Raw genomic sequence first — 16,075 nt, 5'->3', positions numbered from 1 at the left:
TTTTTTTTTTTTTGTACATTCAATGAAAAGAAATAAGTGAACGCCAAAACATGCTAAGATTTGATTTCTTTTTATAGCAATCTTCGTCTTCTATCAAGAAGCCTACAATACTAAATTGAAAAAACTAAAATGTGGGATACAGTCGGAGATCAATTTAACTAAAATATACACTGAATAGGACCAAATTAAAGAAGATACATACGATAAAATTTCATTTTTTTCAAATGCAGTGATCCAATAAAATTAAAGTAGAAACTATGTATGTTGATGGGAGGGCCAATAAACAGCTCCTTCTCTTGGACAAGGCAGAGGAGCAGGTTGTGCAATGAAGGTAGGATACTGCTGTCCCGGCATTACTACTGAGAAATCTGATGCATATGATGCTTGTACCTGCTACAAATTTTTGCCTATTAGAAATTTTCTATACCAATTCTTTGTTCAATGGATTTTCTCATGCATTTTCTGTTTCAATCTTTTCACTTATAATTACTATGACTGTATTTGCTTTATTCTTTTATATAGGCACAGAAACTCGCAAATCAGATTCTAAAAATCTATTTCTTAAACTGGGAAGTGTAAGATGGAAAAACAGAGACTTACTGAGTGTGAATCTCCAAGTTTCTGCACTTGTGGTGATTCCAAGTGGGCGGTAGAGTTGTCTTGAGATGACAAAAAAGATGCATTTGGCCTGAACAGATGCTCAAATATAGCCATTATAAGAAACATTGATATCAATATTGCTGTAGCCACAAAGCCAAAAGAAATTGCATTCATGGATGTGCCAAAGCTATTCCATGGACCTTCTCTGTCAACTTCTGTTTGAGATGGACTAGGATATGAACTACCGTAGATGTTCCATGGCTTCGGCCGTCCAGAATTAAGCTCACTCATAACTACTTTTCTGCTTAAATCTCTCGAAAGAAAATTCTTTTGATTTTGACACCGTCCCAACAACGAACACTCTATTGCAAGCTGAGGCTCTGCCTTTCCCCGAGGCGAATCAACCAATTTCGGGTTTTAAGAAAAAATCTTTACTCTTTCAATTCTGCTCCAGAACTTAATGATCTTGATCTACGAGACGAGATATCAAAAGCTATTTTCAGCATTTTCATACAATGCCCTGAAAAGTGATCAAGATCTCTCAGATGGTCAAGATTCAGGAATTAGTACAATTAATGCAAGTAGAGAATCTATTTCAGTTTCAAAAAGAAAACAGATAATTAAGAGGAAATGATCCTTGATAGTTCTAATATATAATTTTTACTCGAAACAGATATAATCAGCAAAAAGAGACTTTGGATGGCCATTACAAATGAGAAATGACCAATGGCTCACGCTGTAAGATCATCCATAGGACAATATTACTGTCCAAACATTCCCTATATGATGCTTCTGATGATAAAATATTCTGAATTGATGCTAAACATAGATACCAAATGATGCAAAATGGAAAAAACCAAGAAAATAACAGATGATTACCAGAAATAGAATTAGTACAGGACAATCTTGCAGAGGTTCTTAGAAAACCTTCATTTATATGTCGATATTGAACCAAGAAAATGATATACAATATAAAAGCATAAACCTAGGTTTTCTTACAACAAATTGCAAGACAGTTTCCTTTTATATTTAGAAACAGGAGAAACCATTATCCCAAATATTGTTTAAGGTTTCTATCATATAAGAACAAGACACAGCCCTAGTCCTCCAAGGCTTACCTAAGATGCAGCTCAATTCTAGCTATATAACAGCTTTATAGAGAATAGAAAATGTAAAGAGAAAGATGGAGAGTATATATGATAATCTCAGTTGAAAAACCTTTTTATGGGTGGTACTAATCCTGATGCCTAACTTAATGAGTACTGTACCTTGCCTGGAGAAGCAAACTTAAAAAGAAATTGTAAACATGGGCCATCATGTCGGGTGAAGCGAAAGAGGGTTCTTTGAGGCTTGTTAGAAGCTTTCGATTTTGAAACACTGTAGCCTCGGTTTGGCCCCCTTTCTTTCAAATTTTAATGTTTTGAATAGCATTTTGTTGGAGAATCTGTGATTGAAAAAAAAGGAAAAGTATTCGGTTTACACGTAACATTATTTTATGAAAAATTATGTGGTTGAAAGCAAGAGTGAAAAGAAAAAATTGAAAGAGAAAGGGGGCCAAATGGGGGCGTAGTCTGTAGGCCTAGACGTGTAAATCAGACCGTGGCTCTACGATTTTGAGGCTGCTTGGCAAAATCAATATTGAAAATACCATTTGTACAGAATTTTTTTTGTACCTACTTGACGGATGCATTGTTTGTAGCAAATGATTGGGTGTAAAAATTAACCATTCTTTACACAATTCAATGATAGTCAAGGAAGTGGGCAAATAATTTTGTACACCGAGCATGATTGAATACAATTAGTCTAGAAGTGTAAACTAAGTTGTGTCAGAAGATTTTGAGGTGGCATGGCTCAGTATCCGGCATGCCTAAAATTATATGGGTCGACACCTCCCATTAGCGTGACCTGTTGGCTCTTTCCAGGCAAGGCATACGAACTTAGCAATTTAATATTTTTGCCTACATTTTATTCTTAATTTTTGTTTAAGTACATATCTGAGTGATCCATGAGGATCATGGACCTCTACGGTCGACTGTGGCATGATTTGACTGTAGAGTTAGGCCGTCACACGACACAACACAACACAACCCATCACGAGTCGAGGCGACAGTGCATATTTTTACACCCCAAAGTTAGCCATAAGAATGCATCTTTGCTAAACCTAATCAGGCCAGCCTAGTTGCATTACTGAATAGATAGAATTGACAGATGTTTGCGGTTAGAAACTTTTGAAATTAAACACAGCCAAACAAATTTGATGGGATTTCAATTATTTCATTCCTTCCTTTCTTTTCTTGTATCTTTAATTCTCGCAGTTCCAAAAAAATCCTTTAATTCTCTCGTCATTGACATAAAAGTGCACGTCGTTCCCTTTATGAGAGTCTGTAGCATTAAATTTGTTCCATTTCTTAACCAAAAATGTAAAAATTTGGAAACGTTGTTGAGAATTCCTAAAGCAATATAATGACAGATGAAATTCTCAAGAAACTTTCATTACAAATGGATTCATCATTCAAGAGTTGGTAACATATCACATAATAACCAATAAGATAAAGATAGCTGTCAATAAATTGTTAAAGAATAAAGAATAAAGGCTGCAGCAAGTAACATTTAAGTTTATAATGGTGCACTATGATTGAGCAGGTGTGGAATCAAATCACATTATGCAGTACAAGTGTAGAGGATTTCAAAAAGAGAGAATAAATGTTGGATGTGTTACAGATTTGCACTATCTCAACACCCCATTATTCAAGTAAAAGAAAAAAGTAGTGTGTAGAGCTAAGAAAAGGAGGCGATGTAGATCACTGCAACACAGACGTGACTCGTCATGATAATAGATAACAAATAAAAACAAGATAATTGTCGTGTCACATGTTGTTCTACTAGCAGACTTAAAGAAATCGAGCTAGGCCAGCCTCAACACAAGACAATTAAGGGGTAGGTGCCTGTCCCACAGCCCTAGAGCTAGGCCTTATGAAAGGGCCCTTATGAACTTGGTGAATAATACAAACAAACATGAGACAGCTAATTTGAAAAGCTACGATACCACTTGAAGGTTCTATATAGCCAATTTATTTTGACCCAACGTGCGGAATTATACAATTAAAAGCAATAAGTTACTTTTTAATTGTTTCTAGATAGTTAATCACACAGTAAAATTATCCTACGTTGAATTGTCACAATATCAATAAAGTAGTAAATAACACAAGAATTGTTGACGAAGAAAATCCAAGTGAGTAAAAACTTTGGGACCAAGCCGGTAACTTTCACTATAGACAATAATGAATTTACATTACAATCCGGCCTAGAAACTCCACTAGACTTGCTGATTTGATTTCTGCAATTTTCAAAACTCACTAGAACATGCTTCACCCATGCATGTTCTCGATCTTTTGGAATTGTCCATCTCCTGTGGATCACCAAGAACGCCTCGTTTTTGTATTCTTCCAGTGCTTCTGGTCCAATTTCCCTCAATTCTTCAACAACTTCTGAAAGTTATTGAGAAAGTATCTTCCTGTATTTATGTAGGAAGTGAGTGTTTTGGATTCTAGGAATTTAATGTTTTTCCAAAAGTTGTGATTGTACGAATTCAAGAATAAAATGATAAATTTAAAGGCTAGAGTAGGTTTTTGAATATTTGAATGATATTATGGAGAAAGCATACAAGAAACAACCACAACTTTGGGAAAAACATCAAATTCATAGAATTCAAAACATCTACTTTCTACATACATATAGGAAGGTACTTTCTCAATAATTTTCAAAGATTGTTGAAGAATTGAGAGAGGTTGGACCAGAAGCACATGAAGAATAAAGAACGAGGTGTTAGTGGTGATTTACATGAGATAGACAATTCTAGAAGATCAGGAATGAGTGTGAGTGAAACACGTTCCAACGGGTCTTGGAGATTGCAGGAATTAGATCAACGAGTCTAGTGGAGTTTCTAGGCATGATCGTATTGTGAGTTCATTATTGTCTATAGTGGAGGTTATTGGCTTGGTCCCGGAGTTTTTACCCAATTGGGTTTTCTCTATCAACAATTCTTTTGTTATTTATTGCTTTATTGATATTTGTGGTAATTCAATGTAGGATAATTAGACTTATGTGATTAACCATCTAAAATCAATTAAAAGTGACTTGCTACTTTTAATTGTATAATTCCTCACATTGGATCAAAATAAATTGTCTATATAGAACCTTCAAGTGGTATCCAAGCTTTTCACAATGAACCTAGGAACCTTCAAAAAAATGCAACTATAATTTTTAAACTATGAAAGGTAAGAAAAGATAGCATCAAGAGAGGAAGGAAGGGAACTTTTTCCCTTTATCTTCAATGAGATGGGGATCTTTTTCAATGAGACAATCACCATGTCTTTGAAAGATTTGAATGCTTTTCAAAACCTATACCTCATATATCATTTTAATCATTTACACCCCATGTGCACCACATGCATGTTTTGCTTTGTGATTATGAGAACACAAAAGAGGGGAAAAAATGTAGAAATTCAAGAAAATGGTACATTTTTATTGGTTTGTTGGGTAATGTGAACTTAATAATACTAGACAAACTACCCTATCGTGTTCACATATTACGTACCAAGGTGATTCCTGATGGTATTCTAATGAAATTTTCATTAGGTAAATTTGAACAACAAAACTTTTATGTACATTGATTACTTCCATTGAAAGCTATAGAAATAGGATAAAGAAATCAATGCCCCTTTTTCATGGTGACATGATTATGGTAAATTGAAACATACAGAGCCCACAAAATTTCATTCTTGATATCTTGATTCTTGAATAAACATAACTATGTATGTCTTTTAATTTATATTGAAGTCACCTCAAGAAAAGAAATTGTTTTTTCATATGAGACAATTTTTAAAGGAGAAGGGTCCCATGATAAGATGACTGTATTGAGCAAAATGTTGAAAAAGATGTTTGCTTTTCTTTTTCTTTCTTTTTTCCAAATGAAAGCAATTTCATCTCCAGTAAACTTACTTTTCTAGCATGTTCATTGTTCACAGAGTTCTAAACAAACTCTTCCAGATTTAGCTTTATGCCATACTAAATTCCTCAGCAAGAGCTAGCTTTCCATGCTACATGTTCATAACATTAAAAAGACAGCTTTTACTGAAACTTATGAATTGCACCATTTTTATTAGTCATGGAAGTACTTTATTATTGTTAAATCATCTAGTTTAAGAGTATAAGAATATTTACTTAAATTTTCCTATCGATACGTTTCATCACAAGCATGGATGCCCAATTTATTTGTTCTCATGCACAATTTTTATAAGTGAGTGGCGATTAATACCTTTACTTGTTCTAATACCATTAGATACTTTTTTCCCCATATTTTCTTCCCTCGATTGAAGCGATTAAGTTTTTGAGTTTTAGTTACTTGCTACTGACGATAATTAACATGTTTTTCAGGAATTAATAGTTGAAAAAAGAGGATTACTGGTCCTTTTGAAAACCCTATAATTTGCTTTTTATTATCAAGTTGGAAGCTTTCCCTTTTTCTACTTTATACACACTCAGTCCAAGTCTTCTCATGCCTAGAATCTCTCCCCATGTGGGTTCCATTTATTGAATATACTCTTCTACATTCCGTAGATTATATATTGTTTCAAAACATAATTTAAATAAATAAATTTAATTATTTATATGATATTTAAATTTTGTTTTTGAAACAATATAAACATTTATATGATATGGCTCAATGTTTATCAACCCATTCTTGAGGTAAAGCTTTGTGTCTCTCTTACTTATCCTACATTTCATATTAATACGTCAATACAAGTCCATGCCAAACATAATTTTCTGTATGAAATGGAACAGATAAGATCAAAACAAACTTGACACTCGATCTATGAAATCGTACTACGAATTTATGTTGCAGCTTTCGGCGTCCGCCTGAGTTACAGTTAGTAAGCAAGGTTAAATCATTATTTATCATACAGTTGAGGTAACGTTGGCAGCATAAAAAACTTGCCAAAGACTTTAACATGAATTTTTCAGCAGTAAAAATAGTAATTAATTGCAGGCCAGCCGGTTTTTATGGCTTAAGTGCTTTTGTGGTCCTCACAGTCACGTGGACCTATATGTGCCCATTGACATTCAAGCATGCTACAAAAATTTGCATTATCTTTTTGCTGACAGTAAGTAATGGTTACTGCATTATTTTTAAGCTTTGATCTGAGACTAATGCCTAAAGTAAGGCATGTGGTCACACTACCTACCATATATGACTCGATTTACGAGGTAGACTCGACTATTAGTTACATACTGTTTCAATATTCTCTTTCTTTCTTTCTTAATGTTGTGAAATGTTATTCGCAGTCTAGTATGTCTAGAGAGGCGGGCCAACCCACACAGGTCTTCTAAGCAACTTTTTTTCTTCGAAGAGATTCGAAAACCCACCAAGAATTGCAGGTCATGCAGAGCCTCTCAACAAAAGTTTTAGAACCACCAACCCTTTTACTCCTTTAGTCTAACTTGCAATTTCATGATATTTTTGGGAAAATTAAGGATACAATGGATGGTAATCAAATAGTTATTCGCAGTCTAGTATGTCTAGAGAGGCGGGCCAACCCACACAGGTCTTCTAAGCAACTTTTTTTCTTCGAAGAGATTCGAAAACCCACCAAGAATTGCAGGTCATGCAGAGCCTCTCAACAAAAGTTTTAGAACCACCAACCCTTTTACTCCTTTAGTCTAACTTGCAATTTCATGATATTTTTGGGAAAATTAAGGATACAATGGATGGTAATCAAATACAGTCACTAAAATTCAAATCTTCACTATGAAAAGGATCAGCTCTGTATGAAAGAAAGCAAGACTTACATATACTAACTAATATATTTTATAAGAGAAATAATCTATCAAGCATAAGCATTGCTTAACTTATACCAAACACTAAGTTTATAACGCATCAATTAATTTGTGAATAAGTTATCATTGATCTTAAAAGTTAAATAATTAAAACCCTGGATGGAATCAACATATACACCCACCATTAAACAAAAACCAAATACTAAGCTTATTTTCTAATAATAGTTGTCAGAAGCTATTTTCCAACTGACGGCAATCTTGACAGTACAAAAACAAGATTGTCAATAATCCATTCAAATCATCCACGTTGTTTATGACACTAATCGGTAAATCAGCAACAAAAACGAAAGACACGAGCATGCTTTGTCAAAATCGAAAATGTTCATAATACATTCGGCATAAAGGTCAAAAACATTGAAAATAGAAAATGAATAATAGAATCCATTGCCATAATCAAAATTAGACTTCCAACAACAAAGCATGCCGCAATTAGATACTATTCAGCAAAGATAAACTTGAAAAGGGGAAATAGGAGGGGAACAAATCCTCTCAAATCTTGAAAGCTTGAAGTTCTCCTCAATATGCTTATTTTCTTAAGCTTTAAGTCGACCATAGAATTTGGCCTTTTCTTCTGTTGTCTGGAATCGTCCATGGCCAAATTTGGAGGATGTATCGATGAATTTGAGTTTGATATCCTCCAATGCCAACCTCGATGTTTGGTTCAGCAACGACTGCCTCAAAGTTACAACCCGCTTCTTCGGTCCCACACAGCAGCCTTTTATCATCAGATAATCATCTTTCACAATACCATAATGCGGAAATCCCCCCATCGGATTAATGTCTTTCTCAGTCCTGGTCAACAAAAAGGATTTTTAGAAATGACGATATAGAAAATTAATAAATATAATATGACAAAAAAGGATAATACTGAGATCCCACTGAGACCAGGCCTGCCTTTAAGGAAATAAAACTATAATAAGCGAGTATGCACAACTGCATGGATGAATAAAAAATTCAAAGCGAGAGAAAAATCTGAAGGAATTCTTGTAAACAAAACTACGATGCAACAGGCTTGATGCACAGTTTTTAGTGAATGATTTATCCAGTTTCAACAATTCTAGTATTTAGCGGAACGAAGAATGTGATTGATGAGAAATGTCAAAAGTAAAAGATATTTAATGACCTGTCAAACTCCGTCATGGCAGAATGAGACTCCTGAGCAGTCTTCCCCAGCTTGTAAATCTTCTTGTTCATTTCTGTCCTATGATGGTAACCATTTTGCCCAGCCCTGGCAACAGTGAATGAAACCCTAGCTGGATGCCAGGCACCAATACATGCAACCTTACGAAGACCACGGTGAGTTTTGCGAGGCAGGCGGGTAACACCCCATCGGGTCACCACACCTTCATATCCCTTACCCTTGGTCACCCCAATAATGTCAATCATCTCGTCTTTCTGGAAAACAGCATCAACAGGTATCTGTTTTTCGAAAAGGCTATAAGCATAATCAACCTTCTTTGCAACATCTCCTCCATTCACCTGAATCTCCATGAGGTGGGCTTTCTTTTGCTTAAGTCCTTTCATCTTACGAATCTGTAAACCCACAAAACATCAACAAATAAATATAGAGATGAAGGTCAGTAAAAGTTATATTAGTTAGATTGTGCCAGACAAGACACCCCCAAAGTATAAGACTAAATCTAAATGACACAAAATAACACAGTCCTATTAGCAGGATTTCATGACAGCACAACCACTGATTGCTGAAGGGAATATGCTTCAAATAAGTGCTAAGCGGGTACCTGTGTATGAGCCAAAACCCTAATGACAGAGCAGTACTTCTTCAGTTTCTCCAACTGAGCAGTAATATCCTTCTTCCCTTCTTCGGTTTCAAACTTCTTAGAGTACTTGGTAAAAGCCTTCTTTTTAGACTTGCACCAGTTTTTGTAGAATCTCCTCTTGAGCTCCTCACTCAGATGTTGAGCCCAAACAGTATTCAGACAACGGAGGCCGCGTGGTGTTTTGACATACCCAACAACTCCAACAACAACCATAGGTGGTGTTTCTATAACAGTTACAGCCTCACATGTTTCCTTCTTGTGGAGCTCTGGACAAATAACAGTCATGATTACAAAATGACTCGCATGAGAACAAAATGCAAAAAAACAAATGAATTACTAATATGGAAAAGAGTTGAGTAACATATGCAATAATAATAGGGAAAGAGCAGTCAAGTGGCAGACGCAAAAAAATAAAACAATTATATTGCATGTATACAAACTCACAAAAGAACTTAATTTTGTACCCAACTTTAATCAAGGTCCCGTTCATAAATGTTAACTATCCAAACAATTACAATCATCATCTACTCCTACATTAAGCAGAGTGCAATTAGAATATTAATGCCCTAATTGAGCCCCATTAATTTCTTATAATGTATTATGGAATAGTAAATTGATGGGAAATATATGGTTAAAAAAGAAGGAAATTTTTTGACTTGTGTATAATATTATTTTAATGAAAAATGTGTGGTTGAAAATAAGTACTGTAGAAAAAATAATGGAAAAGAATGAGAAAAATGGGGCTTAAACATGGTCTAAATTTAACTTCTACTGCAATCTTACAGGCAAAGTAAGAAAGAGAACTCACTTGACCCAGGTTTTTCAACTTCTCGCACAATATGAGTCATCCCAGCTTTGTATCCAAGGAAAGCTGTCAACGTGCATTGCTTTGTTGGATCATCTTTGGGAAAGGCCTTCACTGCAGATATACAAATGCAGATATAAATCAATAACAGTATGCTAACATGCTAACATACCGTTGGATCATCTTTGGGAAAGGCCAAGAGATTGTACTATAAGCAAGTTGACAATGTTATCAACAACTCAAGAATGAATAAAGTCAAACCATCGCACTACCACATAATTAATCAACTATATCACAGACAAGGCAACAAAATAAAAGCGTCCATTTGATTCAGGCCTTTCCCACTAGCTCAAATCTTTTGAGCATCTAAATAAATAATCCATAGGTGTAAGAGTTCCTTGAATAAAGTGCCTTTAAGAAGATAACTCTAAATATTGCGAAAATCTAGTAATGCATTATACCAGCAGAAACACAAAGAAACCCAACACAAAATTAACCACTAAAGTAATAAACCTATGATAGGCTTTACAAGAAAACAGTACACGCTTAAACCAAAAGCTCACAAAGTAATTCATCATCAAATGGAAACTTTTTCACACAATGTCTTATTGACTTTTACAAAGTTTATTGAGTTCTATAACTCAGTCAACACATGAACTTTTGAACATTTACAACATCTATAAACAAATTTCAGTAAAAGACAACAATATTTGTAACCACCAGAGAAGGGTAATGAAAATTGCTTTTAAATCATGTGCAAAGAAAAAATAAACAAATGCATTGAAGATATGAAAGAAGACAAGCAAAATAAGATATTAAAAGATGGGAATATAGCACAAGACCTTTTCCTCTTTGACGAGATGCTCTTTTTCTTGGGAGAAATCCCAAAGAGCCATGTCTTGGGTGCTCAAACTTGCGGTGCGACATTGTTCCCTGCTTCTAATAATACAGTAAAACTCGTGGACTAATTTAACTCTACAATAATATGACATGCCATAGAGTAAGTACAGGTCAAAACAAGAAATAGCATGCTTCTAGAAAAAACAAAGAAGCAAAGTTTTCCACAATAGTTTGCCATGTGAGTTTTCAATGATAAGTCAATTACATATGAATCTAGAGATCAGAAACCTTACAAAAAAGTTGCTTTAATACCTCCATGAAAATAACAACGGTACCTAATAGTGACTAATATAAATGAAAAAGTGATTAAAAATTGTATGTTCAAGAAAACAAAATCACCATATTTCAGATCCGATTTTCTGAAACAGCCAATGGTCATGTTAAAAAGATTTTACATTGTTTAAGACTCAAAAGCAGGTACAGCTAAGGAAAACATTAAAGAAACCGAAACAGCAAATCGAGCTATCGCCATGACTAGAAGAACATGTTAGATTACATCCAGATCCTACTAGACGAATAGAAATGCTGCTCCCAAACCAAAGGCCTATGACATTGATTTACTATGCCAATTCTCGGGCTCAATGGTATTTCTTCCCAAACACAAATATGGTGTTGGCAAAGAGAGCCTTTCCGAGACTCCAGCCTTGATTTCTCAGTCCTTTTACTTTAGGGAGCGCGTTTCAATCATCAAAAGGAAATGGAACCATCCAAACATGTCCAACAGAGCCATAACATAATCATTCAAAACTACATATACATCCAAAAATACCTCATAATGCAATAGAAAATTACCCAAAATCAAATTTAACTACGAAAAGGATTTGAGAAAACTCTCACATCTGAAGTGTCACTTAAACATGCAATAATCAGAATCCAGATACAGATTATCACTGAACCACATTAAAATCAAAGTATAAATTACAATGTTTAATTTTCTAATTAAACAGAATTCGAGAGAAAATTGAATTACCTCAGAGCCGCACAGCAATAAGCCTGATTGAGAAACCTAGAAATTTGAGGAATTTATATAAATGAGCACAGTGATAAATGGACGGCTAGGGTTTTGGTGGTGTGGTTTTCGCGGCCGTAATTGGGCCTCTAATTGTTGGGCTTCTACGTCCAAGTGTTTATATATGGGCATTTTCAAAACTTGGATACGAAAAGTGATTTGGGCCGAATTTCACTTTCAGGCCAGATCAAAACAGGGATGCAGCCCAATATGCCGTGCATTGTTAACTCGGATGGCTAAGGATGGGGCCTTTGAAGATTTTCAGGAGATAGCAAGTTCGGAATCAAAATATCTTCATTTTACCTATTTTTTTCATTTAATTTTTATTTTTAAATATGTTCAATAAAAATTAAAAGTTTAGCCCTTGTCTGGGAGAGATTTTTCTCTCATTTTCAGCAATTTTTCTCCCATTACTAAGTCCCATTTTGGTCGCAATTTTTTACTGTATCAAAATTAAATACCAAAAATGTCCAACATTCATGAAGAACGAATTAAATGTTAAGGTGCAAAAAGGTCTTTCTGCCTTAAAAAGTGGTCCACAATTATGTCCAAAGTTGATTGGACCTAGGGCATAATACTTACAAACTCCCACTTGCACTAGATCCAATCACTTATGTATCAAATATCATAAGTCTACATGACGATCATGTTTATACTACGACAACTCTTTGTCAGTGGATCTGCAATATTATTAAATGTGGAAATTTGCTCTTCTCTTTACGTCATTTCTATGTATTATCTCTCTGATGAGATTATACCGTTTTAATACATGTTTGGATCATTGATGAGACCTTAGTTCCTTTGCTTTCGCAATGGCTCTATTGTTATCACAATACTATTGTATGTAATCAACAATATCAGGAACTACTCCAAGTTCATTTATGAATATCATGATCCATATTGCAACTCTTTGCTACTTCTGAAGTATCCATATATTAGGTTTCTACTATTGAATCAATGTTTGCTTCACGTTTGGAACTTTTCCAACATGCCGCTTAAGAGTAAACCAGTTTCTCCATATGAAATCTTCTCAAGATTTCATCTATGTAAATTGGGATGAGTTAAGCAATCTTCTAGATCTACCTCTATAGATCAAGTTGCTTATCCCATATCGTTTATGAATAAATCCTTTAACAACCATTATTTCAACGATTGAAACATAGGGATGTCGTTTTGGGAAAAAAATGCTCCCACTATCTTCTTGTAAACACACAATTCATTTTCAAATTTGATAAAATCAAACACTTTGACTTTTCATCAAATCTAAGATTTCAGCTCCAAGTGACTTCTCTTAACCTATAGTCATGATATGCAACTGTTGCAAACAAAACCCGAATAGACTTAAGCAAGGCTATAGGAGAAATATTTCACCAAGGTCAACATTTAACTTTTGCTTCTAGCATTGCTTTGTATATATGGATATTCATATCCATATCGACCTTTTCTTTTGTAAACTATTTACAAAAACTTATGGGCTTTATTCCATTAGGAGGCTTGACCAAGGTCCAAACCTTGTTCACTTACGTTGAGTTTCATCTCGAGTTTCATAGCCTCTTGCTGTCTCTTTTAAGTCAACACTTGACTTTATTTTGTTGCAACTAGCAGGTTCATTATCCTGGATTACTGATTAATGATTCGCACCTTCTTGAAGGTCGAATGAGCCTACTAGATTCACATAGAGCTGTCATGTCCTCAGGAGTCTTTACTTCCTGATCCAAAGTATGTCCCATATCAGATATGGGACCAAACTCAGATTTATCTACTTGGTTAACTATATCTGTGGATTTTTGAACTCTTTCAAAATTCAATTTTACTCCCACTGTCATCTCCTAGAGTAAACATTTTCTCTAAGAAGACGACATGTCGTGAGACGAAGACTTTCTTCATGATGATAGAATTTATATTCAATTGTCTCCTTTGAATATCTCACAAATATGTATTTATCAGATTTAATTTCAAACTTATCCGATTTAAGGCGCTTCAAATAAGCGTCATGGCCCCAATCTTTCATATAAGATAAATTGGGACTATTGTCTTTCCATAACTCGTATGGAATTTTGTTAACCAATTTAGATGGGACATGGTTTAGTGTGTTGCACACTGCAATCAATGCGTGACCTCAAAACAATTTTGAGAAATTTGCATGGCTTGTTATTAATCGCATTATATGTAATAATTAACGATTCCTCCTTTTAGATACACCACCTTGCTGCAGTGTATATGAAGGAGTCCACTGCACGAGAATCTCATTCTCTCTTAGATAATCTAAATTTTATTTTTATGATACTCTCACTTGATCGAATCTTAATGTGAAGGTATCTTTATCTCTTTGTTTCTCTAATTCTAGTGTGAATCCCTTGATCTTTTCAAGAGTTTCATGTTTGAGTTTTCATCAAGTGTACTTGATTAATGATGAAATAAGAGAAACATTACCTGACATTGATTGACATGAATCCATATGCATCACTATGCATTAGACCAGTAATTATGCTGACCTTTTCTTCTTTTCAAGCAAAAGAAGATTTGGTTATTGTGCCAGACATGCATAATTTGTACTTGTCAAAATGAATTAATCCCAAGTATACATCTTTATGTAACTTTGGAATTATATTTCATCTAAATGACAAAGTCTGTCATGCCAGATTTTTTGGTAATAATTAGATTATAGTATTTATGCCTTATAATTTCTATACTTATTATAGAATCTTTAGTATTAATGAATATAAATGTCCTTTTATAATTTACCATAGCCATTAGGATCTTTAACAAGATAAATAAGAACAACAATTGTCCTTAACATTAAAATAGTTCATGTCTGAACATGAAATTCATTTTAATGTTCCAGCTATAGTTGGCATAAAACGACATTTCAATATTAAACCAAAAGGCAATGGCAAAAAGTATATTCATACAGGTAATGTAGCAACTTTTGCTCATCTCCAACATGTATGTCAACTTCTCCCTCTCGCAGTGGTCTACTTCTTTTAGTTTCTCCATATTTGTATAAATACGATATTTACACCTGGTATCATATACCTAAGAAACTCATGAAGTAGACGTAAGTCATACAATATTCCTTCCAACGACCTTTCATTCTATAATGAAACCAAGGGTCATTAGATTTGGTATTTGTCCTTTCACTTATACTGTCTTAACCATATTGGGTGCTTTCACAAAGCCCCTTTAAACTTCCTCTTAATATATTTAAAGGGATCAATGGTTTGCCCACTACTAACTTTGATGTTGGGCTTAATAATCTTAAACATATTAAGCAACTCAATATTTTGTGCATTCAAGCTTATTCACGTTAAATTCATAATTAGTTATGAATAGCTCTCTGACAGAGATTGCAGAACCAAGTCACTACTTAGTTCATTATTTATGATTGAACACAGTTGAGACATTTCTCAACGTCAATCATCTTCAGTGTCCAAGCATCGATTGAAGATTACTCTGTCATTTTGCACCAGTATAGTTGTTTGGAAGTCTCATATCCTTCCACACATAATTATTATCATACAACTCTTTGTAATGAAGAATTATGTGTTAACATCTATACTCACAAGTTGCTTTTGTAACTCAGTGACATAGTTGCAAATATCACATACGTTGCAGTACTATTATCATCATTGCGTTTACTATAGTAGCCACCTCTTCCTTAATCGAGTCATCACCAGGTATCTCTAGAAGGGGCTACTCAAGGACGTGACCAACTTTCTCATGCATAAGAACAATTTTCAAATTGCAGTGTCAATTAAGAAAATATAGTTTGGTTGTTGGCATCCAGTATGCCATTCAAAACATATGGTTACTCAGATTCAATAAATATAAATGACGAAAAAGGAAAGAATAATATATAAAATGCATCAATTAATTTAATATGGTCTTTTATTAAATTAATTATGCTCCCACTGTTTAAATAAAATTTATGACCCTCTCACATAAATTTATGGAGTCCATGCTTGACTCCCAGTGGGCTGGGATCCCATCTATTATATTAAGACCTTGAGTGTACTCAACAAGCCCTAATATAATATTTGGGTAGATACTATTATCAATTGTATCTCCATACAACTCCCAGAT

General features: G+C 34.3%; 2 protein-coding genes across 5 annotated transcripts; both read right to left on the bottom strand.

Annotated features, from left to right (window-relative positions):
- Positions 1–37: 37 nt before the first annotated feature.
- LOC111394795 lies at positions 38–1,837 on the bottom strand. 3 transcript variants are annotated; one of them, XM_023020780.1, is made up of 3 exons: positions 1,719–1,837; positions 601–1,120; positions 38–393 (listed from the first exon to the last, which is right to left on the bottom strand). In XM_023020780.1, exons 2-3 carry the CDS (start codon positions 889–891, stop codon positions 256–258), a joined length of 429 nt encoding a protein of 142 aa, XP_022876548.1. In that variant the 5' UTR covers positions 892–1,120; positions 1,719–1,837; the 3' UTR covers positions 38–255. The 3 variants fall into 3 exon arrangements, with proteins under 3 accessions (XP_022876548.1, XP_022876549.1, XP_022876547.1); XM_023020781.1 differs by having other exon boundaries at positions 38–390; XM_023020779.1 differs by lacking the exon at positions 1,719–1,837 and adding an exon at positions 1,480–1,712 and having other exon boundaries at positions 74–393.
- A 5,940-nt stretch (positions 1,838–7,777) lies between these two features.
- LOC111394794 (60S ribosomal protein L3-2) lies at positions 7,778–11,998 on the bottom strand. 2 transcript variants are annotated; one of them, XM_023020778.1, is made up of 6 exons: positions 11,954–11,998; positions 10,926–11,016; positions 10,087–10,197; positions 9,240–9,544; positions 8,621–9,030; positions 7,778–8,289 (listed from the first exon to the last, which is right to left on the bottom strand). In XM_023020778.1, exons 2-6 carry the CDS (start codon positions 11,008–11,010, stop codon positions 8,031–8,033), a joined length of 1,170 nt encoding a protein of 389 aa, XP_022876546.1. In that variant the 5' UTR covers positions 11,011–11,016; positions 11,954–11,998; the 3' UTR covers positions 7,778–8,030. The 2 variants fall into 2 exon arrangements, with proteins under 2 accessions (XP_022876546.1, XP_022876545.1); XM_023020777.1 differs by having other exon boundaries at positions 10,926–11,022; positions 11,954–11,971.
- Positions 11,999–16,075: the final 4,077 nt, after the last annotated feature.

Source organism: Olea europaea, chromosome 5 (genome assembly GCF_002742605.1).
Source record: "Olea europaea var. sylvestris chromosome 5, O_europaea_v1, whole genome shotgun sequence".
NCBI classification, from domain to species: Eukaryota; Viridiplantae; Streptophyta; class Magnoliopsida; order Lamiales; family Oleaceae; genus Olea; species Olea europaea.
The sequence above is the reverse complement of the archived record's forward strand: the minus strand, read 5'-3'. Positions and strand labels throughout refer to the sequence as shown.

Coding starts and splice junctions, on each gene's coding strand:
- LOC111394795 (XM_023020780.1), bottom strand. CDS start 891: ATGAGTGAGCTTAATTCTGGACGGCCGAAGCCATGGAACATCTACGGT. Junction 394..600: donor AACTTGGAGATTCACACTCA/GTAAGTCTCTGT, acceptor AAAAATTTGTAG/CAGGTACAAGCATCATATGC.
- LOC111394794 (XM_023020778.1), bottom strand. CDS start 11,010: ATGTCGCACCGCAAGTTTGAGCACCCAAGACATGGCTCTTTGGGATTT. Junction 10,198..10,925: donor ATCTCGTCAAAGAGGAAAAG/GTCTTGTGCTAT, acceptor GTATATCTGCAG/TGAAGGCCTTTCCCAAAGAT. Junction 9,545..10,086: donor AGTTGAAAAACCTGGGTCAA/GTGAGTTCTCTT, acceptor TTATTTGTCCAG/AGCTCCACAAGAAGGAAACA.